General features: G+C 29.8%; 1 protein-coding gene across 3 annotated transcripts in view; it reads right to left on the bottom strand.

The window, feature by feature from the left end:
- LOC113365662 (atypical protein kinase C) overlaps positions 1 to 25563 on the bottom strand; it is an 89160-nt gene that overhangs the window by 34077 nt on the left and 29520 nt on the right. Inside the window, exons 1-3 of one of the 3 annotated variants that reach the window (XM_026607177.1) lie at positions 23873 to 24013; positions 23117 to 23297; positions 22603 to 22723 (exon numbers count right to left, since the gene is read on the bottom strand). The exons of 1 other annotated variant lie outside the window; for it this stretch is intronic. In XM_026607177.1, the coding sequence (XP_026462962.1) occupies positions 22603 to 22723; positions 23117 to 23269 (274 nt within the window). In that variant the 5' untranslated portion in view covers positions 23270 to 23297; positions 23873 to 24013. Of the gene's footprint in view, positions 1 to 16483; positions 16532 to 22602; positions 22724 to 23116; positions 23298 to 23872; positions 24014 to 25563 lie in introns of those variants that run through there. One more of the 3 variants, XM_026607180.1, reaches the window with a different exon arrangement.

Below are 25563 nucleotides of genomic sequence, written 5' to 3' on the forward strand. Positions count from 1 at the left end.
TATATATATATATTTATATATATATATATATATACTCGTATATATGTGTGTGTGTGTGTATATTTATAAAAGAATTAAAATTCACTCCTCATTTGAGTTGCGTACAAGATCGCTCCACCGTACAATTAATAAACTTCAAAATTTGATGCGAGTTTTTTTGTTTTGTTAGAAAGTAGTATACAAAACATTAAAAAAAAACTCAATCACATTTTTGAGTATATAATAAGGTTGAAAGATAATATTGCTTTGGGATAAAGTAATATTATTTAAAAAATAATTTTGGTCTCATTAAAATTAACGTCAACACAGTTTTTTCTAATTTATGAGTTTGCAGTTCCTTTCTCCAAATTAGTTAGTAGTTATTAACGAGTTCAACTAAATTTTACTGACGCATGTGGATGACGTCGAAATTAATATACATATATATTTTTTCGTTGGAAAATGTATTTTTAACAAAACAAAAAAAAATCCGGCGCAATTGTGACGCTAATTTATCTCGTACACAACTATTATGAAAGTATTGTTATGCAGATACGAAACGATTATGAATCTGGGTCACATACAGAGTAAATATTGAATTTTTTATTTATCAACGAAAAATACACACAATATATATATATATATATATATGTGTGTGTGTGTGTGTATGTGTGTGTGTCAGTGTAAAATCTTCAGGCGATACTTAACATAAAGAGTAATATTTTATTATACTTGAAACTAGTAAATAAATTGAAGCAAGCTGAAGGTTCATGTTTGTTATTCGTACATTAAATAAAAAAAAATCTAGAAATTTATATTGTCAAACGTTTCGACATGCCATCTTCAGTTGTCTTCAGTAATAATTTTACAAAGTTTCAATCTAATGAACGTCTAAGGTATTATATATTCCTTGTTAAATTACCATTGAAGTTGAAAAGGAAATATTTCTTTTTTATTAATTTCTAGTAGGGTAAATTATAGTAATTGTCTAAAAATCTAAAATTTAAATTTTTGCATAAGTTTACATTTCAAAGGTTTCTGAACATTTTGGCACACCTTAGAGAAAATGAATGAATATGTATGAATACAATTTTTCGTCCACGTTTTTGTGAGCACGGATCAACCAATTTGAATGATGTAAAATAAAAAAAAACATTCGATTCCAATTGATAAGGAGACGTGCTGATTATATTTTGACAAAGGCAGGTCCAGCCGTTTTGGAGATACGAGGCAAAGAATGCCCAAAGAATACGAGGCAGAAAATTGCAATTAGGTTTTTGAGAGAATAGAGCATCCAATTTGGATGATTCAAAAAAATATTTTATTTATATTGACGGAATGAAGAATAGATGTAATTTTTGCAAAGGCAGAACCAGCAGTTTCGGAGATCCAGAAAAAAGTTTAGAAAAAATGCCATTTCGCGGTCGAAAATCAGGAATTTGCGACTGTATGGAACAACCAACATGAATAAGTATCAAAAAATTTCACAATTTTCAAAAAAAAACTAGTGGGGCGTATGGCATCGTGCCTTAAGGGAAATTGCTGGAACTTCCCGAACCGTAACGAAATCGAGGAATAATTAAATGTTTTAAAATAGATTATTATAAATATTGTAACATTGTCGAATATTTATAAGAATTATATAAACTAAATTGGAAAGTTGAAATTATTTGTTTAAAGTATATTAGAACAGAATTAAAATAAAAATCTGAATTATTTTCGGTATACAAAAAAAAATTTTTGGAAAAAAAAAATTTAAAAAAATATTTTGAAGCAAACAATTTTTTTTTCAAAATTATTTTGTTAAAACAAGCAGAAAGATTTTGGAATCATTCAAATCGGGCGCTTAGTTCTCTCAAAAACTGCCATATTTGCACATTTAGCTCTGTATCTCCGAAACCGCTGAACCTGCCTTTGCCAAAAACTAATCACCCCTCCTCCCCGTGATTACGAATTGAATGTTTTTGGGATCGGATGCTCCGATCTCTCAAAAACTCGATTTCTATTTTCTGCACTATTTGCTCCGTATCTCCTAATCGCTTGGACCTACCTTTGCCAAAAACTAATCAGCACATATCCCTATCAATAGGAATTGAATGTATTTTGAACCATTCAAATCGGTTGATCCGTGCGCCCGAAAACGTGGACGAAAAACTGTATGCATACATACACACACACATCCTTTTTTTCTGAGGTATGCCAAAATGTTTAGAAACCTTCAAAACAATTTTCAATGTTTAGAAACCTTCAATTTCGATTTTCGGCCCATTACAGAATGTTTCAATTTAAAAAAAAAAATCATGTTTTTTTTTTTAATATTCAAATTTCTCAAATTTTTCATAAATTTTCAAAATTCTCGAAAAAATCTCAATTTTCTTCTCTGAGCTTTGAACAATTTTGAATAACGTTACAGGAAGTTCCAGCAATTTTCCTTAAGGCTCGATGCCATGCACCGCCAATTTTTTTTTAAATATATATAGCTCTTCAATATTAATGGATTGATATACAAGAGTGATAAAAATTTAAAAAAAAACTTTCAGCTTGCTATAATTAATTTTCTGTGTAGCAAGTGTTTTTTAAATTTTCCATGAAACATGCTAGAAAATTATATTAGATGAATGATTTAACAACAATAAGAAATGTGACAAATTAATAAAGAAATGATGCTGAACGCACTACAAAAGCAACTAATCATGCCAACATCGAACAAAATCCAAAAACAACATCAATGTCCTATCAAACAAAAAATTTTAACTGAATAAAATTTTAGTTTTTCTATCGTGCAACAAGCATTCGACACCCATCAATAATTCCACCTGCAAAGCTAGCCCTCAGCCTGCTCCCTCTCTGCAGGGTGCTGGCCGCACTCGAAGTCTCCGTCACGTCCCTCCCAGCTGCAGCAGCCGCCTGCATCATCAGTGCAGCATGAGCCCTAGCATGTGCCCCGCACAATAATAGCGTCTGCTGCGACTGGGGCCTTTCCGGAGGCGTCGGAGACGGAGGATCGCCCCGATCCTGCACCGGTTCACCGTGGTGCACCATGCTCCTGCAGGACTCCAAATCGTCTCCGGAATCGTCACTCGAGACCAGGCCTGGTAGGCCTCTTCGTTTCTTGGGAACCATGATGACTCTCTGGGTCGTCGGCGGATGTTGGGTCGAGGTATTGTTGCCTGTCGAGGCGTCTTGGTGGTATGTTGAGGTCGTTTGGCGTCTTCGGCGGTGACTTGAGGATCTTGAGAGGGATATGACGGAGTGTTCGGGGCTTGTTGAACGCCGGTCGCACTCGTCTTCGGAGACGAGACCTGGGTAATTGATAATGTGGGGTAACACATCAACAACTGAATTTAATGTGATGTTATAGATAGGAACTATACTATTCTGCAACCAAACCACACATGTTTTTTTTTTTAACGAATTTTTAACTTGCAACCAAACCAAACAGGTTTTTCTAGCAAATTTTGAACTAATGCCTTTATATTCATTATTTTTTCCGCCAGATTTTTTTAAATTTATAACTCCCATACCTCACTTTGCATTCTTTGTTATAGTTTTTTTTTCGAAGTTAAATCGCTACTTAATTAGAACAAATTTTCGTAGTTTTCTTTATTTCTTTTGAAATTGAAGAAAAATTATATATTAAATATTCAACTGTAGAATTTTGAAAAAATCGAATTTTTTTTTCATATTTTAAAAGTTTAGTTATTCAAAAATATGTCATTAAAAAGATTTTTCAAAATTACTATTATTACCTGAGTTATATCCGTTTTAGTTTTTAGTTTTATTATCCGTCTCAAAACTTTGAACGCGATTTTCTCGGAACTACTTTTTTCGAGCTGGCGGTAAGGATATCTCGAGTTATAATTAACCGATTTACTTCAAATTTGGAGAGGATCTTCTCTATACATCGCTTTATCGCATGGACCTTTCCCAAAACTATATCTTTTCATTTAGTATTTTTAAAAAAATCGGAATTGTTAAAAAAAAAACATGAAACTGCCGCCATTCAAACAAAAATTTTTTTTTTAACTTATCCAAGGTTCATACGATAGCGGTATCTATAATAATTAAGAATTCATCTATTTTTTATGTTTCGGATCACCAGGAGGGTTGGAATCATGCACGCCAGGACGCCCTCTTTTTTTTGAACCCCCACTTTGGCTGTTTATAACTTTGTGAATTCTAATTTTTTTTCTTTAACAATTTTTTTATGTAATAATAAAATATCAATAAACAAATCATAAAAAATCGATAGTAAAAATATTATTTGTTTCCTTTATACAGCGCTTCAAAAACCGGCCAAAATTCATGCTTCTACAGTAGAATACCCGCTTAATAAATTGATGACGCGTACTACCCACAACTCTCTAATAAAGAATTACTATTGCAACTGAAACTTGCGTTATTTTAGGTTGTTTCTTTTAAAAGATTTTAAATTGAAAAAAAACTGGCATAAATAAATTGCTGATCGCGTACTACCCAGAACTCTCTAATTAAGAACTACTATTGCAACTGAAATTTGCATTATTTCAGGTAGTTTTTTTACTTTTTTTTAAATTGAAAAAACTGACATAAATAAATAGCTAACCGCGTACAGCTAAGAAGTCTTCAATAAACTATGGCTGCAACAGGAATTGCAATTTGCTGATGAAGAAGTTAAATTGTCACCGATTCATAGAAAATTTCGAAAAACATGAATTAAAACTTCAAACCAATATCTAAATCTAGATATTCTAATAATATCCAAAGGAATGGTTTTGATAGACAATGCCATGAAGATTTTTATTTAATGTAACCCTAGCCGGGGAAAAAGATATATAAAAAAAATCCAGGCAGTAGCTAAAATATTAATTGAAACCAGGACATTTATCTGAGATTTGAAGAAGCTGTTCAAAATTGGACCTATTTTTGTAGAAGAATATAAGCAGCCACTAAACTTATCAGTCAGTATTTTAATTTTGTTTTTCATAAATTAATTGAATAGGTTTTTTGTTTGGATTGATAGTTATATTTATAACTCAATAAATGGTGATTTTACATAAAGGTTGTCCATTTTGTTTTATTTTTTTTATATGTTTGTGATAGAAATTTCAGTTCTTTTAATTTTTCAAAAATGTGGCATTTTTGTAACCCTGAAACATATAATCGATCTTTACTTGGTTTTCCAAACCAAACATTAATTGGCGCCATTCCAATTGGCGCCGTTTTTTTTAAAAAAAATGGAACACGACGCAATATGAGGTATGAGTGTATATACTCATATATATATATATAAAATCAGAATATGAAATATATTGTAAGGCTAAAGAAAAAACTTCATAAAATCCAGATTTGCAATAAGAATTCCCATAGAATTCCTTCGGCATTTGCGAATAATTTAATAAAATTGAGTTGTAAAACAATTACACGATAATATTGCAGATTTTTAGAAATTTTGTAAGCATCTTTGGATATTATAAATAAATCCAATAGATAGAAGAAATTATAAGCTGAAACAGTGGTTTCCAACCATGATGCACCTGCATCCCTTTTTTAAAAATAATTGTTGCGCCCTAAACTATTAATTTCATAAATACTGAACTGTGGAATTAGCTACAAAATTATATATATATATATATATATATATATATATATATTTATATTTATTATGAGACTAATAATTTTAAAAGTTATAAAAACAAATCTTACAAAAATTTTTGAAAAAATACAAAACAGTGATGTTGAGGAGTTTGATTTAAATTTTTACAATCACCACTTATCTACCAAGGAAGGGATCCAAAAATCTTTAAAAACCAATCATGTGATGCATAGACATGTCTTATGATGAATACCTTGTACAACATTTTAAAAATTTTGTACAAATTTATATAAAAATATACATAAAAATATCATAGTTAAGAATTCTAAAAGTGATGCAAACACATCTTACAAAAACCCAGAATATACTCTTCTGTAAAGTTAATAATTTTAGAAGTGAGGAAAACAAATCTTACAGAAACCTAAAATATACTTTAAACGTGAAAGTATTTTTTGTGGAATCGTGGAATACGTACACCTAGTTCGGCTATTTTCTCAATTTATTTTCGACTTTTTAGGGAACAGTTGCAAGTGCCACGTTAGGCAAACGTGTCCCACAGGTTGAAAACCACTGGCCAAATACAAAAAAAATCAGTAACAACAAATCAGTTTTGTTTTCACAACAAAAACAAAAATTTCAACAATATGAATAAACCAATAAATTGGTTTCATGAGTCTATTATCCTCTACCTGGTAATCCTCTCCTCTTCGGCACAATAAGAACCCTCGGTCCATCAGGTTCAGGACTGGAAGGATCATCAGGACTGCCAGGTCTCCTGCCATTAGTCCTGTCCTCATCCTTGCCACCATTTTCATCATGCTTATTATTAGAACCCGCCTCCGAAGTCCTGGAACCTTCACCATTCGAAGTACTCGCCAGAGGCTCCTCCAGCTCCAAGGGCTCACTTTCCTGCGCAGGCAAAATCGAAGGTGGAGGTTCTTCCAGTGACGTAGGCCCACCAGATCTGTGAGAACCCCCTGAAGAACCTCCTCGTCTTGGGGATCTACCACGATCTGGTAAAACTGCTGAGGCGCTCCAGTAACCCCAAGCCATGGTAAAGGATTGGTAAACGACTTTTGGGGTTGTTTAAATTTGGGATTGCAGCATTGTTATGAAGAATTATATATCACAGGCTTGTATAGAAATTTGTTTTGTATATATTAACAACTATATATAATTTTGTAAAGTTTCAACGCGTCTCTAGAAGTTTTAGAATAAACTCTTCAGTCTGTCCAGAAAATTCAAAGCGTGGGTAAATATGTAGTGGCTATAAAATTTTCAAATTATATTCCTTCATTCTTCATGTCTTCAATGATATCAATAAATATTCATATATCAGTTTACTCTATTATTTTAATATATTTATATATCTTCTAATTTTTAATAGATATTTTAACGTTTATCCAACTTCTTGCCATAAACTTGCCAATTTTGTTCGTTTTTTCATCCACATCAAATAATTAATAATAATTTGATTTTACTAATATCTTCTATTTATATCTTTGTATGTATATATTTTTCCTAAATGATTTTCTTCTAATTTTATATATTTTTGGATATTTCTTGATCACAATTATTCTCTCTTGTTATCACTTAATGCAGTTTGTAGTAAAAAAATTACTAAAATTTTCAAAACACTTGTCAATGTTCACAGAAACCACTTGAACTGTTTTTTTTTAATGTTTTGTTAAAATATGTGCGTAATTCTGGAAATAGGTTAATGGAACATACAAATCAAATAAACTAAGAATAATTTCAACTATCTGGTACAGAAACTTCTTAAATTATTTACGAAAATTTAAGACCTTGACCTGACACTGGTTTTCTTGAACGTAATTTGCATTTTTAAATCTATTTTATAAAAAATATGGCAAATTAACTAGGTGAAAAGAAAAATCATTACACAAATTTTGGCCTTAAATATATATTAGATCTTGATAACATCAATATCTATAGTTTCAGAGAAACTAAATTTAGAAATTAATTTAAAGAATAAATTTCTATTTATATATAGTTTTTTTCTATATTAACCCTTTGTATTTGTTGTTTTTATACCTTTAGTATAATCATGTAGTAAAATTGTGCATTATATAAGATAAAGATATTTTTTTGTTAAAAGTTATACATCAAGACAATTTAAATTTATTTATACTATATATAGTACAGCGAGCTAATTTTTTTTTTCAAAACATAATATCAAGCCATAGTAATACTCAGAATAATTTATATTAATTAGGAACGATTCATTACAAAATTATTTTTCGGACTTTGGATATTTTTCAAAATGTGTAAAATAATTATTTAGCAAGAGTGTCAAAGTTTTAAATCAATTATACAATTTATTCGATATATATTTTGTTTAATTTCTGCCTGTTATGTTTATTCAAAATATATTCTATAGAATTAAATTAATTCAAAATAATTTTTAGTGTAAGTCTGCGCAATTAGTACACGAGAAACTTGTTTGAAGATCTATTAGAATCTTTACACAAATTTTGACACCTAATATTTAAAAATTATTATATATATATATACATATATATATATATATATACATATATATATATATATATATATACATATATATATATATATATATACACTCAAGAATGTTCATTATTTCATAACATACCTAACAATTTATAATACTATGTATAATTATTTTATAAAAGCAATCTGTTGAATTTTTCAAATGTTTTGGACGTTTTCTTTACATTCCTCACATAGTACAGAAATTAATAAAGCTAATTAATAAACGCAATTTTATTTTCGCAAAACAATTCTTTCAGATCATAATCAAAATAAATTCGTGATTTTCTCGAAAAATTTTGTAAGATAAAATCAGCGTAAAAAATGGATTACGAGGCAAATTTATAAATTTTTGAAATTTTAATGTGATGAAAAGGCTCTTATAATGTTTACAATTGAATAAGTGTGTATAAAAATATTATAATTTATCCTATATGTATATTGATTTTTTTGTAAAAATATTGCAATTATATATTATTTATAAATTTTGTAAAAATAACTGCTTAAAAATCTTGTATATTTTGTAATTTGAATATTGTAACTAAACTATCTAAAACCTTTATTATTGCACTATATACCTAGTAGTAGAAATATTGCAATTATATATTATTTACAAATTTTGTAAAAATAACTGCTTAAAAATCTTGTAAATTTTGTAATTTGAATATTGTAACTAAACTATTTAAAACCTAAATTACAGATAACAAAATCAATTCATATTGTAATTTTATTTACTAATTAATTCAATCATGATGTAAATTCCGGTTTGAAAAAAAGGACGGATTTATTGGATGAAAAATCTTGTAAAAGCGTTAAAATGATTGTCATAATGAATAAAAAAAATAGTATTGAAGTATACTTGATTGCGAATAAAATTATATTTTTTTAATGACATTCATTCTAATATGATGCAAAAAAATCTTGTAAATCTTAACTCTTTTAAATAAATAAACATGTAATAAATATTATATTCATTACTAATTGACTAATTATGAAACCCATTAAAGTTTCTAACTTAGTAGACAAAATTGAAATATTTTGAATTCAAACCATCCATCATATGTAAATAACTATAGATATCAATTATAAACCATTTAATAATAAGAGAGATTCTGTTTGAGTGAATATTTGTTGTTTGTTGGAAAAATTAGTACTAATTTAATAAATTACTTTTTGCTTAAATATATATACAACATAAATATTTATATCAAAAAATCAACAGCCGTCACTGTAGATACCCTAACACAAAATTTCCCATCAACCACCAATAGTTGCACCTGGACACAAAATCATAAACCATAAAACCACCACTTAAACGCACCTCAATAACAACAACTAGAATATTAATCCTTCTCTCAAATCACTACTAATAATCACTTGAGGTAAATAAAAATCCTTTCGACAAAATTCCCGTCTTGTAATTTTGACAGCTACGGCCGCACCCTTATGAGCACACGGGGCCACAGACACACACAAGGGGTAACACACACAGACAAGGAAATTTTGCACTGTTGAATAAATAAACTGGGTTGGATACGTACACAGGCGGGGATTGAATTTCACACTAGAGTGTATATGAATATATCTATTATTTGTGTGTGTATGGGTGTGTTTGTATAAGTGTGTTTGTATGGGTGTGTTTGTGTCTATTGTGTTAGTTGGCGCTGCCGCCGCCGCTACGCCGTTCGTACTGAACGTAGAAGAGCTACGCGTAGCTGCACGGAATTTTAAAAGTGGGATACATGTTCGGGAATTGGTGGGGCGCGAATGATACGTGTAGAGTGGAGCCTTAGAACCGATAGGTTCTGGATCGAGAGTTTTGTTTTAAAGTTTACTTAAAAAAAATAGACTTGGTGATTACATAATTTCAAAGTAGTGGTGGATGGCATAGTGCCTTAAGACAAATTTCTAGAATTTCCCATACCAAAAATCTTTTTGTTTTTTTTTTTTAAAAAAAAAGATGAAATTTTTGAAGTGAAACTTCTTTAGGCGTGACGTGGGTGTAAATCCGTACAAATGCAACGGAAATTGTTATGCCAAGCTGAAGCGAGAGTCAGTGGCTCTCGATGATATGATTTCTATACGGGGCTTTATACGTGCGTACGTCACCGAAAGCGTGCTTCATACGTTTATACATACGTCTCCGAAAGCGTGAAGCATATTGTTCAAATTTCCGGTGTTATGTCAAAAATTTTTAAGGTTAAATTATAGTATAAATCATGAGTTGATAAAAATGTCAGGATCGGAATAATATTTTATCCTGTCTCCTATAAATAATTGTAGTGCAAATAATCGCAAATAATGAAACATATGAAAAATCTGCGCTGCGTAAGAAATGTAGGTTTATTGAAGTAATTTGTATTATTCGAGTTTTTCGAGGTTACTATATACCTTTGAGGTTATTACTAAAATGGAAAATATTTTTTCAAAAGCCAGATACTACAGTTGCTCAAAGATTGAAAATGTATCACCAGCGAAATAGTCAAAACAAACAAGCAGTCAATAATGAAGTTCTACAAACACAATTACGTGATAAGTGAAATTGTGGAAACAATATTTCTTTATTGGAAATTTAAAGAAAGTTTCCATGTTTCTCCTTCATGATAGCTATGAAGGCTAATTTTATTTTATTACTAGCCGGCCCGACAGACTTCGTCCTGTCAAAAAATATTGTAATGTGGCGGTGTTTTGTGCTTACCTTTTTTCTATTCTTTGCAAAAAATTATCCTGAACACAACCGTCACCTTGGTAATAATTCCGTGTGAATTAAAAATAATCAAATAAAACACTATAAGCATTTAAAAGTAAGTAATTTTAATCATGTAAATCATAATTCAAAAATCAGTTCAATTTTCATTGTAGTGCTTTGTGATAAACGATGTTTTTTGTTCGATTACCTGGCGCATAGACAAACAAATCTGATGGTTTTCCTATACGGGAACAAACAACATACAATTTTCCATGTGAAAAACATGGGTTTTCTAAATTAATACCACAAATACTTAATGATACCATAAACGCACTGGAAACGCATTGGGATGCAGCGAGAACATCTTCTGCTTTATACTATCCTTTGAATATAGTTGGTCGATATTTTGCAACATTATAATTGCCGATCCAACCTTTAATTGAAGATTGTGAGGTGACAATCCTAGCAAATGCAGCGAGTTTAAAAACTCCGGTGGATCGTCTTGGTTAGTTGCCGAATCAACTGATTCGCCTGTAATTTGTTCTTGAATTTTGAAATTTAATTCATTTACAACAATGTTTTTGGCTGCCAATATAGCTCGTTAGTTAATAGAAAGATATTTCTATGTTTATATAAATATATTAAAAATTAGATTATCAAAAACTACACAAAATGTCATGACATAGATCATTGTTTTTTCTACAAATTTCGTTGCCTACTCGATTAAAAAAGAAAAGGGCTGTTTTTAGGGTTTTCCCGGCAATTATTCGATTTTTTCTCGCCGTAACAACCATCCTTGGACATCAACGAACATTTTAAAAAAAGAATTGGCCAAATTGGTCCAGGCGTTGTTGAGTTATGCGCTTACCAACACATTTTGCGATCCATTTTTATATATAAGATAATAGTAATTATAAATATTGATGCAAGTTCAAAGCGTCTTACGAACTCTGAAAGATCAAGATTACATCGTCAAACAAAACAACTGCAGGAAAATAATCGGTTACTGCCAATTTATTAGAAAATCTTGAACCAGGTATCAACACCATTAACATAAGTAAGAATCGAAAAACGCTACAACTATTCACATTTATACATATTATTCTGTTATCATTTTAGATGAAAGTACTGCTGTAACTTTTTCTGATACAGCCACTACATCACGTCAATTGCAAATTAATGATTCTGCATATAATAGGACTAATAATGTGACAGAACTGATTTTTTGCAAGAGTCAAATGAAGTATTTGAACTTCCATATAAAGACTTCAATTTGTTTAGGAATGCACGAAAATTGTTCGAAAAACAATTTACAAATGATAGCAGCTTTGGCTATGTATGTTTTGTGTGTGATCGACTTTGGTTTCAAAGTGACTTAAAAATATTAAATGAAGCTCAAAAACAAATTCTCAATAATGGTTTTCTGAATATTGATTCAATAATCAGGTTGGATGCCAAACTTGTCGAAAGGCATTAAATTCGGGTAAAATTCCCACTTTGTGTAAATTAAACGGGTTTGTATTTCCACCTATACCAAATTATCTACCTAAACTAGATACTGTATATGAAAGGTTAATTTCACCTAGGTTGTGTTTCCTGCAAATTAGACGATTGCGACATGCAAATGGATAATTTGGAATATTTGGACAAATTATAAATGTGCCTGTTAACGTTGATAATATGGTTAATTTATTACCTCGTAATATTGATGATCATCAATGCATTAAAGTTCACATAAAAAAGAAAATGATTCATAGATCAAGCTATGTGCAGGGCTTGATGAATAAAACAAATATAAAAGTATGGCTTCAATTTTTTAGACAAGACAAATATTACAGCTGTTCAAAGAATGAAACTATATTACCAGCGAAAAAGTAAAAAAATACAAACAGTAATTGAATGTATGTTAATTTTAATTACATGAAGTTCTTCAAATACAATTATTACATGATGAGTGAAGTTACGAAAACAATATTTGTTTAGGCGTTGCTTTCCACTGTGTGAACGAATATTATAGAATTTATTAATCAGCAATTACTTTAGTAATTTAAACAGATCATGCCATATTTCAAGTATGACTTTGATTACATTATTGTTTGTAAATATTATACATATATATAATTTATAATTTATCATTATACAAATGTGTATAATGATTGACGACACTAAAAAATGTGTGCATCACGAGTATGATTTTTTTATGAAATTTTCGACTATTCTATAAAAAAAATAATGAAATATTATATCCGTCAATAACTTTCTTCAATAAATACTGTGATCAAAAATGTAACATTGGCCAATTCTAAGTATTTTTTTGTGAAAAATGTCAAAAAGTTGGCCAATTTATAATAAATTATAATAACATATATAAAGATAGAGATATTTTATTTATAATAGATATTATATTAATTAAATGTATATATGAAATATGAAAGTTTTCATAATCTCTCATACCAAGCACTTCTGTCTGTCTGAGATATGGAAATAATGTATATATACGAGGTGTGTTCAAAAAGTACCCGGAATTACTAATAATTAAATTTCGCGGGTCTGGAGTGTCTGATTGTCAAAATTTTTTTTTTATTGTGTTGGTATATATGCCCCTAAAGTATGATGAAATTTTCAGCTATATTCACTGTTTACTTTGTCTGTGGTAGTCGCTAAGGTTCGACGTGTTTTTCTGAGCTCGGCGATTTTTACAATGGAAGAATTGAAAAGTCAAAGAATTTGTATTAAATTTTGCGTAAAAAATGAAATAAAGTGTTGCAAAGTGCAAAAATTCACCAGATATGGCTCCGTGTGACTTTTTCCTATTCCCAAAGTTGAAGAGACCCATGAAAGGACGGCGGTTTTCCTCGATTGAAGAAATAAAGGCCGAATCGCTGAGAGTGCTCAAGGACATATCAAAAAGTGAATATCAAGGGTGCTTCGAAAATTGGAAAAAACGCTGGCATAAGTGTATTATATCTGGGGGGGACTACTTTGAAGGGGACCACATTAATGTAGACGAATAAATAAATATTTTTTTGAAAAAACGAAAATTCCGGGTACTTTTTGAACAGACCTCGTATAGATAAATAAAAAAAAATTGACTCTAAGTACTTTTTTTGGTCGAAACTGTCAAAAAGTCCCATTCCTAAGGTGTTCATACAAGCATTTATCTAAATTTTTAATACTGTGAACGGCTGTAAAACTAATCTACAAATAGCACAAATATCAAAATAACACTAGTTCGACTTCACGCCTTAAAATTTATAAGTGGAACGCATCGATACCTATGATTTTATATTACTTAACTGTATCTCCTTAGTGTTGCCATTCGATATAAAACATATAACCGAGAATAACTATTGCACTTACAATAACATTTTGATTTAAATAAGTTTGATCTTTACAAATATCTCCTATTTTAGTCTATAACTTTCGATATTACCATTCCCAAATAAGTCCAGTTTCCGCGTCCTGCCGATGTTAAACGATGACACGGCCTTTGTAACGACCGGCAACGTCGGGGGCTTCCCGGGGGTGCTCCGGAGAGGGCCGCCGCCCCCGACCAGAGGGGCTGCGCAATGCCGATTGCGCCTCAACTGAAAGAGCCGCGAGAGAAGAGAACGGAGCTCGGAGCGGAGTAAGCAGAAAGCCGATGGCTGTTATTAGAGACTCTTTTTTCTGCTTCATTAATGGGAATGGATTGAAGAAATGTGGACTTGAGCTTTTTATCTTATTTTATCTTAATATTGCTTATTGTAAGATAGTACTAGTGGTGCATGGCATCGTGCTTTAAGGCAAATTGCTGGAACTTCCAGTACCAAAAAATTTTTTTTAAAAAGATTAACATTTTTGAAAAAAATTTACTCTGAAAAATTAGGTTTTGGAGAAACTATAAATTTGACAAAAATGTACTTTTTTTGAAAAGAAGACTTTTTGAAGAAAAGTGTATTTTGAAATATTTTGAAAATTCTGAGCTTTTTTTCAAATCGTACTACTTTAACTGCATAAAGACGATATATCGAAGCGCGTAAGCGCCGCTCCGCCGTCTAACGGATAAGCATTGGTACGGAACTTATAGGAATGTAAACAAAAATTATACTTATTGTTAAAATCTCTATAAAATATCCGATAATTTGATGTGCATATGTCTAATGATCATTTTTGACCGCCAGATGGCATGTTTTTTTACTTTTTTTACTAGATCTCCGAAACCGCTAGACCTGCCTTCATTAAAATTTGATCAGTTCTTCATCTTGTTGATACAAGTAAAATGTTTTTTGAATTATTCAAACCAGACGCTCCGTACTCTTAAAAACCGAGTTACCGTTTTCGGCACTTTTTGCCCCGTATCTTCGAAACGGCTAGATCTGCCTTCGCCAAAAACTAATCAGCACGTCTCCATATCAATGCAAATCGAATGTTTTTTGAATTATTCAAATCGGTTGATCTGTGTTCCCGAAATCGTCGACAAAAATTTGTATTCGTACACAGACACATGCATTTTTTCTAAGGTATGCCAAAATATTCAGAAACCTTTAAAACGTAAAGATATATAAAAATTGTCATTTTCGATTATTCTGTGATTTCTATAACAAACTCGACTATAATGATCATTAAAGTTCAGGGTTCAGTTCTGCGGTAACAGACGATTACATAGTGTTGTTATGGCAACACTAATTTATACTTTTTTCTTGGTACTAAAAACTGTGAATATTCGATCAGGCTTATTTTACATATTTACGCCTGATCGTACAGCAGTTAGATAGAAGTTATACAGTTTTTAGTACCAAGAAAGAAACATAAGATATCGTTGCCATAACACCGCACGCAATGTTTCCGCAGAATTGGCCCCTTATTATTTAGATACAATTTTCAACTGTCTAATTCGAAATAAACGTGTTTGCTTTTACTAAAAACAAATCAACTTATACTAATTGTAATTGTATTAATTGTAGTACGAAAACAAGCGCAGGTATGTCCTAAAAGCGCAGCCCATCTGAAATTTTGATAATTTTTACAACTCGATGACTTTTCGTACGCCTCTAATATTTTAGGATAAACCTTATCATAAAAATGTTTTTCACAAATGTTTTTAACTTAACAATTTCAGCATTTCAACAATTGATGACAGAAAAACTGCACGACTGATATTCACCAAAAGCTAATTAGTACGATTCCCAAATGATATCTTTTCAATTTGTTCTATTCTGATTGTGAATTTTTGGCTGAAATTTAGACAAAAAATTGTACATTTCTCTGCTAATCATAAAGACACGACAATCGTCGGGCAAAATCCTTATCCTTATTTAAATTTTTAAAATTGGTTTAGCTATTATTGAGAAATTGTCGACAAAAAGACAAATTTAAGCTGTTCTTAGCCTTCGAATTTTAGCAACCCTTATCCTTATTCGAATTTTTAAAATTGGTTTAGCTATTTTTAAAAAATTGTCGACAAAAGACAAATTTAAGCTGTTCTTAGCCTTCAAATTTTAGCAACCCTTATCCTTATTTGAATTTTTAAAATTGGTTCGGCTATTTTTGAGAAACCATCGAAGAAAATACAAATTTCAGCTTAAGCATACACAAACTTTTTCCTACGATTCAAAATGACTTGAAACGCCAAAAAAATTTAAATAAGCCAAATGGATTTTCTGATAGAAATATAAATACCTCCTTCGAGAAGTTAATAAATATTAGAAGTATTTTTAAAGAAAACTTACGTGCACGAAATCGAAAACACACCATTATTATATCCTTGCCGGCACAAAAGGTCCACGAAAATTATATATTTTCACTTGACATATCTTTTAAAAATAACACAAACATAGTCAAATCATTTAACACCATTTTGGTAAACAAACGAATAAAAATAAATAAATTTTGTACCAAACAAATTCATATCGTGTCCATTATTAAATTTAGTAAAAAAATCACTTCAAAAATCAATGACCGAATTACAAAAGACTTAAACAATTTGAGCAAACACTAAAACAAAAATTCACAATTTATTTATTTAAACAATGAGAACGTACACACTACATCCATCCGAGCCGAGTCGATTGCACGTCGTTAAAAAAATGTTATTTTGAATTCGAAATATTCAAAAATCGCGCTTATTATCAATTGCTGTTAATAGTTAACGCTTAGATTAATGTATTGTTTTAAATAATTGTTTATGAATAGTTTATGTTGAACAATTAAAAACATATTCGATATGTAAAAACACATAAGAATTGCGAGGAGTGCGAGTGTTCGACGCAGAGACCGTGGTACTAATTTTCAAACGGCGCGGCCGAAGTGGACGGATGAGGCTTTTTTCACACTAACACAGGATAAACTAGTTGTAAGTGGCATTTTGACTCGAGTCACGTTGCATAAACTTCCCAATATATATAGACACATAATCCACCTAATCGTAGGACCGGAAAATGGGCGCGGCAAAATTCTAAATTTGGAAGAATGTAATTGACCCGCTTATTGCAGGCCTATAATATGTTAGTATGTAAAATTGTCCAAACGGTTTTCTTAACATTTAATTACAAAGCAATTCATGACCCAAAGTTAGGCTCAGAATAAATTTTTGTGTCAGCAATAAACACTGAGGTCTGGGTATACAAAATGGGTATACCAACAGAAGTCCGGTGTCAGGTAGTAAATGCGTTAACTACGATGAAATACAATTTTTAGCACTTTTCTGCAAATCACAAATAAACGGTCGATCGCTTAACAAAATCAATCAACGTTAATCTTTATCGAGTTTTATCAATCGGTTTTTCAATCTTTTAAATCTCTGTAACCATTTTGAGAAAACCTTAAACAAAGTTGTTTTCCAATTTTTTAAATTAAAATTAATACATAAAATTATGTAAGTCGGATCAACCCCACCTTCGTAATGTTAATTAGTAATAATTACAATTTTCACTACAACTATTAAAAAATATTATATCCAAAAAAAACGCGACGTAAATTGATACTACGTAGATTTGCCATAGAAGTGTATCCTAGTTTTTGTAAATACCACTTAAACTGGTTGATATTGGTATTTTGCCTTGAGGCAAGTTACATGAACTTTCCAATATGTGTAAATAATCGACTTAATCAATAAAAAAAAAATTAATCTATGAGAAATGAAAAGTATTCCTAGTGGATTTATTACACATAATTGAAAACGAACGAACACGTTAACTCGGAGTATTTTTTAAAAGCAAATTTTCAAAAATCAATAATTTTTATAATTGAACCGTAGAACTTTAATGGTTTAGTATGTTCATTAAGACCAAGTACTCTATCACAAAACGTCATAAAAAAACTACTCATTTTCTCAAACTTAGACGAATTTTTAAAATTAAACTACTTTCTTAAGGCCGTAATATTTCAGTACGTTCTATAAGAACATGATATACGAGGTGTGTTCAAAAAGTACCCGGAATTTTTAAATTTCGCGGGTCTGGAGTGTCTGATTGTCAAAATTTTTTTTTTATTGTGTTGGTATACATGCCCCTAAAGTATGATGAAATTTTCAGCTATATTCACTGTTTACTTTGTCTGTGGTAGCCGCTAAGGTTCGACGTGTTTTTCTGAGCTCGGCGATTTTTACAATGGAAGAATTGAAAAGTCAAAGAATTTGTATTAAATTTTGCGTAAAAAATGAAATAAAGTGTTGCAAAGTGCAAAAATTCACCAGATATGGCTCCGTGTGACTTTTTCCTATTCCCAAAGTTGAAGAGACCCATGAAAGGACGGCGGTTTTCCTCGATTGAAGAAAATCGCTGAGAGTGCTCAAGGACATATCAAAAAGTGAATATCAAGGGTGCTTCGAAAATTGGAAAAAACGCTGGCATAAGTGTATTATATCTGGGGGGGACTACTTTGAAGGGGACCACATTAATGTAGACGAATAAATAAATATTTTTTTGAAAAAACGAAAATTCCGGGTACTTTTTGAACAGACCTCGTATATCGCCAAAAAAATTCATAAAAATAGGCTTAAATTTTTTTACAGTAGTTAATCTCTGCCAAAGACCAGCCATTTTTGAGAAAAAAATTGACGAATGTCAAAAACCTGTTTACACACACACATACTTTTTCCAAATTTGGTCTCATTCGATTCAGAATGGCCTGAAACGTCGAGAAAACATAAAACTAGCAAATCGGATTTTTTGATGAAAACAAAAACTCCTTCGGGAAGTTAAAAAGGCAACAACTAGAATTAAAAGTATTCTATTTCAATTTCGATGTGTTTACAGATAAAGAGATTTATAAATTTCTGATTATTCAAACCAGTTTTTTTAGCTGAAAAATCGGATTAACTAATTATATTTTAACAAATTGGCACACAAATTAGAAAGAGTAAATTTCCAGTTTGATTACACGAGCCGAGTCATCGTTATTAATTAGTTAGAATGCAAAAAAATCTGGATACATTCACCTATATGTTTTATTTTTGATTGCCTAAAAGAAAATCTGGAAAGATTTAATTGATGAATGACAGCAAACTTAGTCTAGTGTGAAAAGAGCTCAATACACTTGCACTATTTTTCAAACGAATATTCATTACAGAAGTCAATTGGTCAAACAGATATATACATATCGTAATATATATCGTGACATTACAAAGGATTCTCAACATTATTAAGAACGAAACATGAACTAGGCGTAAGTGGTATTTGTACAAACCTCCTGGCATGTGTAAATGATCGATTTAATCAATAAGAAAATGATGGTGTAAATTTACCAGTAATTATACTCAAGAAATATATCAAATTTTAAAAATTATATCCTGAGGACATACATAGAGTACCCTATGTAATATATATCGTGACATTACAAAGGATTCTCAACATTATTAAGAACGAAACATAAACTAGGCGTAAGTGGTATTTGTACAAACCTCCTGGCATGTGTAAATGATCGATTTAATCAATAAGAAAATGGTGGTGTAAATTTACCAGTAATTATACTCAACAAATATATCAAATTTTAAAAATTATGTTCTGAGGACATACATGGAGTACCCAATGTATGTTATAGTCGTTAATAGAAATCTAACATTGTCCAAAGATTCATTAAAATCTTCAAATTAATTGAGTTTTTAACAACTAACAACAATGTAACAACTAAATTATTTTAATAAAATATTTTGTGCAATACAAGCATTTTTTAATGATCATGTAAATTTGCACAGAGAAAAAAACCGTCGAGGAAACAAAATTAGTAAATCAGATTTTTGGCAACATCATGAAGTACTGCCTTCAGAAAGCTAAATAAGCAATCGTAGGATTATAGTATCAAAAGGGGTTAGATATTTAAATTCAGTTGTAGATTGAGAACAAGTGCATTATATGTATATTTATATTATATATATATATATATATATATATATATATATATATTACCAAAGCAATTGTTTCAAGTATTCAATGTGAGAAGCACATGCACAAAATCCATCTACATACATATGTGTCGTTCTAGTACTCTACTATCTATTAATAGAGTCAATCAATTTCCAAGACAGACAGACAGACAATCAAACATAAAGCTCGCCTTTTCAGAGATAAGATTGGAAATTTTATAATAAAATTACACACCAAGTGCTCTTTAAGAGAGTCCTCCAGATATAAAATTAATTTATATATATATATATATATATATATATACATATATGAAATATTTTGCAGCCGAATCGTCGAATTAAAATAAAGATTAAAATCGAAAAATCCTTTATTCTATTAAACGTTCCGACACTTGTGTGTGTCATCATTCAGTAAACAAACCAGAAAAAACACAAAAAACTCAAAAAAAAAATTATATAAAATTTATTAAACACTAAACTTGCATGCTCGCTGTGCATAGTAACATAAATGAATTCAGGGTTACGCGGCACGTGCGGTAGAGTGAGTGGTTGCGGGGCGTAAGAAACAAAAGAGGAGAAGAGATATAACGAACGAAAGCTTAAGAACTCTAAAGAATTGCTCTTCATGAAATTTATAATGACTTTGTAACTGTCATGTAAAAGATGGGAGGAATTCCGTTTGTTGACACAAGAAGTATTAAGGGATATAAGTAACAACCCAACTATCTTTCTAATGTCAATTCTTTTCAATATATATGATGGTAGAATTGGACATGTTAAAAGTATGGTTCAGGTTAAATATATATATATATATATACACATGTCACAATGTTTGTCTCAAATGAACTCCTGACTGCTGAACCAATTTGAAATTTTATTTACACAATTTCTATAAAAAGGTAATAATAGTTCGAAAGTGAACTCATGGTTTTAGGTATGTGAAAACGAATCCAGCATACAAAGGGCACCAAATAAAATTAGGTTAGGTCTAAAATAAATTCACAATGGTATGTGATCAATGAAATCATTCATGAAGACTTCAGCATAAAACAAGTTAAAAAATGAAGAAAGTCAAAAAAAACAAATCAAAAATAAAAAAAATAATGGATTTATCTAATATTTTCTGGATGAATATTAAAAAATAATAAGTTGACTAGTTAATATATTCATTAACAAAGATTTCTCACTGTAGAAATTCTTCTAAACATTATATACAGTCAGCAAATATTTTCATTCAGTCTTGAGATTCTGATCGATTGAAAATATCCATTTGAAAAAATAAAAGATTGATTTAATAATTGTGAACAATAATTATTTTTCATCTACTATATGTCCTGTATAACTCATTCATAAGGCTAAAAGTCATGTGGCTATTTAATAATTTGTAATATGCTCATTTATCACAAACTAATTCATTGGTTTTATTGATTTTTGTTATAAAAATAAATTGCATGAAAGTTTTGATCAATAAATATTGCCAAAGTTTATTTCTTAATCACAAAATTTAGCTTTTATTTAAAGAAAAATGTGTTATTGTATTAACTATTAATAGTACTTCATCTGTTTTCTAATATTTATATGATTTGTATTTGTTTGCTGATAACATACATATACATATATATATATATATATGTATTGTGTGTATATATATATGTATGTATATATATGCATATATATATGTGTGTATATATGTGTATATACATGTTTATGCGTATATGTATGTGTATACGTGTATAGCTATAGTTACATAGATAGGTATGAGTATATGTATGGTTCATACATGTACATGTACGTCGTTGTGAATATGCATGCACGTTGCATATATGTATATACGTATATTTATATGTGTATAGTCTTACATGTATATGTGTACATATATAGGTATATATTGTTGTATCTGTATATGTATATGTGTATTATATGTTTGTATGTGTGTGTATATGGATATATGCATGTATATATATATATATATATATATATATATATGTATATATATATATGTATATGTGTGTATGTGTACGTACATATATGTATATATGCGTAAGTTTATATGAGTGTACTTAAATATTTTTGCCTATACTTTTTAATTATTTATTTGATTCTAGTCTCTACTACCTTTCCTATCTTTTATATTTGATTTGTTGTTAAGTGTTGCTATTTGTTAATTTTTCTCTTATTGTATAGTTACTTTACCAATCCACATATATTATAATTACCTAGATATGCTAATTTTCATACTGTTTTTAGATCCACTGATGATGACATTAAATTGAATGTCGAAACGTTTGGAAATAAAGATTATTTTATAAATCTTTGGCTTTTCTTTGTTTGATGTATCGCCCTCAAGAACTCACTCATATATATATATATATATATATATATATATATATATATACATATACATATATATATACACATATATACATATACATATATATATGTGTGTGTGTGTATTAAAATGTATACATATTACAAACTACCACTTACCATGGATGATCAACTCAGGATCCCGATTCAACTCGTACAACCTCAAAGCCTCATCAAGTTCTAATTGTGTTGAAATTATGCAAGGATCACCTTCATCGTCTACCCATTTCATTGTGAACACCTGCAAAGATAAAAAAAAAACACTAATTGTTAAAATGATAATTATGTCTAACTGATAGTTTTTAATATTTTCTGATTATATAAAAACTAGTGGAATCTGTAATTAATTGATTATTGTTTTGAATTATAATTACAATAGACGTATAGATTATTGTTAATTCATTAATTCAAAGTACATATACTTTATTGAAAATGTTATAAAAAAATTACATCAATTTAGGTTTGAAATTCTTAGTTAGAAGTTCTGGATTATAATGACTTGGTAATTAAAGAAGTAAACTTAATTATTCAGAAATTTTCTTTCAGATTATAAAGTTAATTTATCTAACTGATCAAAAGAATTCTCAAGACTAATTATATAGTCTCTTACTATGTCTATGTTTGATTTTCTTACCTGGTCATTAGCAAATCTACAAATATCCTTCATCTCCGAGCACAGCTCGTCTAATGTGATGTTGGGCATGATGTAAGTGATCATAACATCGCCTTGATACACAGTCTTCACTCGTATCTCAGCGCTGTCATCGGAAGCTGCTAGTATAGGCATTTTTATGATTGATAATGGAATGGAACACCTGAAATGGAGAAAGGTAACATTGTACCAGATATAATAATAGTAATATAAATATATAATATATAATTATACTTTTAATTTTTATTATTGAGTATATATATATATATATATATATATTATATATTGCACAAAATTAGACATCCATAAATATAAAAATGAATACCGATACACAGAACAATAATAATTTTATATCAACCTAATAGTTTGTAGAGCCTCTCATAGTTTATATCAAGCTAAAAACTGATGTTAATGCAAAATAAGTAGTACATGGCGCATTTTTATTAAAAAAATTCTTATATTTAATTTGCATTAAGATCTTTTGCAAACAGTACTACATTTATTATTGTATGACTAATACGTCCTAACCTAACTTTTCAAAAAAACATAAAAACTTATGAATAACATAAGATAAAACTGAAATAAATGCATATACATAAATTTTACCACAATCAAGGTTTATGTTACCAAGTTTTATACAATTTCTTTTATCTACAAGGAATTATTTTTCCTTGTCTATTACAAACGTCATACAGATTTAACGGTATCAAAATTATACTATTTACACAATATACTTACACAATTTAAGTACAAAAATACTGCAAGTTGATTAAGGAATGTCTACGCTACGATCCACATCACACTTAAGGCACTTAAAGGGTTAAAAATAAGTAAAAACAATATTTAAAATGACTGAAGAGTCATTTCCACCCTTCAAAACGCCATTTGTGACTGACGGCGTGCACACTGTAGTGATGGGCGTTGAAACAACGAACGGTTATTTTCAACCGTTTCTTCTTCGTTAACTAACTAACCGTTTCGTCGCAACGAAATAACTAGTTGAAATCAACTGGTTTCAAAGTAGTCGAAAACATGGCGGCCAGTTAGTTATTATTCAACGATATAGAAATTCGTTCGTTGCGACGAAAAGTTGTCAAAAACGAACGTACGCAGGTACCTTAAACCTAGGTTTGACGCCAGAAAGGATCAACTAATACTATGAAAATCACTTATTGTTAGGCTACTGCTTTTATAATATTGCAGATGTCCGGGTATATATTAAAAGAAACTTGCAACATGCGCCAAATCGTTTAATTTAGAAAATCAATTACATTCATTATAGTTTTCAATGGTTAATATTTTTTCTTAAAATTCTCATAGCATTTGTATTGTAATAATTTTTTTAAACTAAACCTGAAAATTGATTATTTTTTTTTCATAACATTTTTCTATAACTATATATTTTATATTGCTATTTTTATATAACATGTAAATTCGATGTTTTAGTATATGGCTTTGCTGTAATGAAAATATTTAAGTTTTTTGAATTAAACCTTAGTATTAATAATAATAAATGTGATATATATATATATATATATATATATATATATATTTCAAAGTAACTAGCAGCCCATTCGTCGAAATAAGAAAAGTATAAAGTAAAAACTTACGTTTCGACACAAGATGCGTGTCATCATTCAGCAACTACAACAAATTGAAAATTTTATTACCTAATAAAAACACCAATATAGATTAATTATAACATAGAGAAACATTATACACACCACAGGACAAAATCACTCACAAAAATTTATATTAAAAATTAAACTTAATAACATGTTAGAGAAAAACATTTTTTTAGAAAAAATTATGAATAACTAAAAGATTTGAAAACTAATTTGACTAAAAGTTATGAAATGCAACATTGTGAAGAGAGAAACACCCCATACCGAGCAAACATACTCGACTGAATTCTTTCAATAGGCGTATTGATAGGAATGGGAGGGGACGCATCAAGGACAAATGCTCGAGGCACGAAACGCAACGAACATAAGGTTCAGCTGGAATTGATCAAAAGGAAAAAGCAAACCATGTAAAAGTTAGAACAAGAAAAAACAATATTGTAAAAATAATATAAAAGAGATAGCAAATTATTTTTTTGTTTTTTTTAATAAAATCAATAACAATCTGGTAACTATCATGTAAAAGGTGGGATGAATTGCGTTTATTAACACAAGAGGAGGAATTTAATGAAATAAAAAAGGACTCAGCAAATTTTCTAAGGTCACTATTTTTTTCGATATAAAGAATAACAGGATGTGAAGTGTTAAAAGTGTGATTGAGATTGAGCATATGATCTGAAAACATCGTTTTGAATTGGTTGGATTTTTTGAATTATAAATATGTTGATTACTCTCTTATAAATATACTGGGAACTTTCTCCAATATAACACATGTTGCAATCATTGCAATCCAACCTGTAAACAGAA

This window comes from Ctenocephalides felis, unplaced genomic scaffold (genome assembly GCF_003426905.1).
Source record: "Ctenocephalides felis isolate EL2017-DRISC unplaced genomic scaffold, ASM342690v1 CF-g0.4_SCAFFOLD_01170, whole genome shotgun sequence".
NCBI lineage: Eukaryota > Metazoa > Arthropoda > Insecta > Siphonaptera > Pulicidae > Ctenocephalides > Ctenocephalides felis.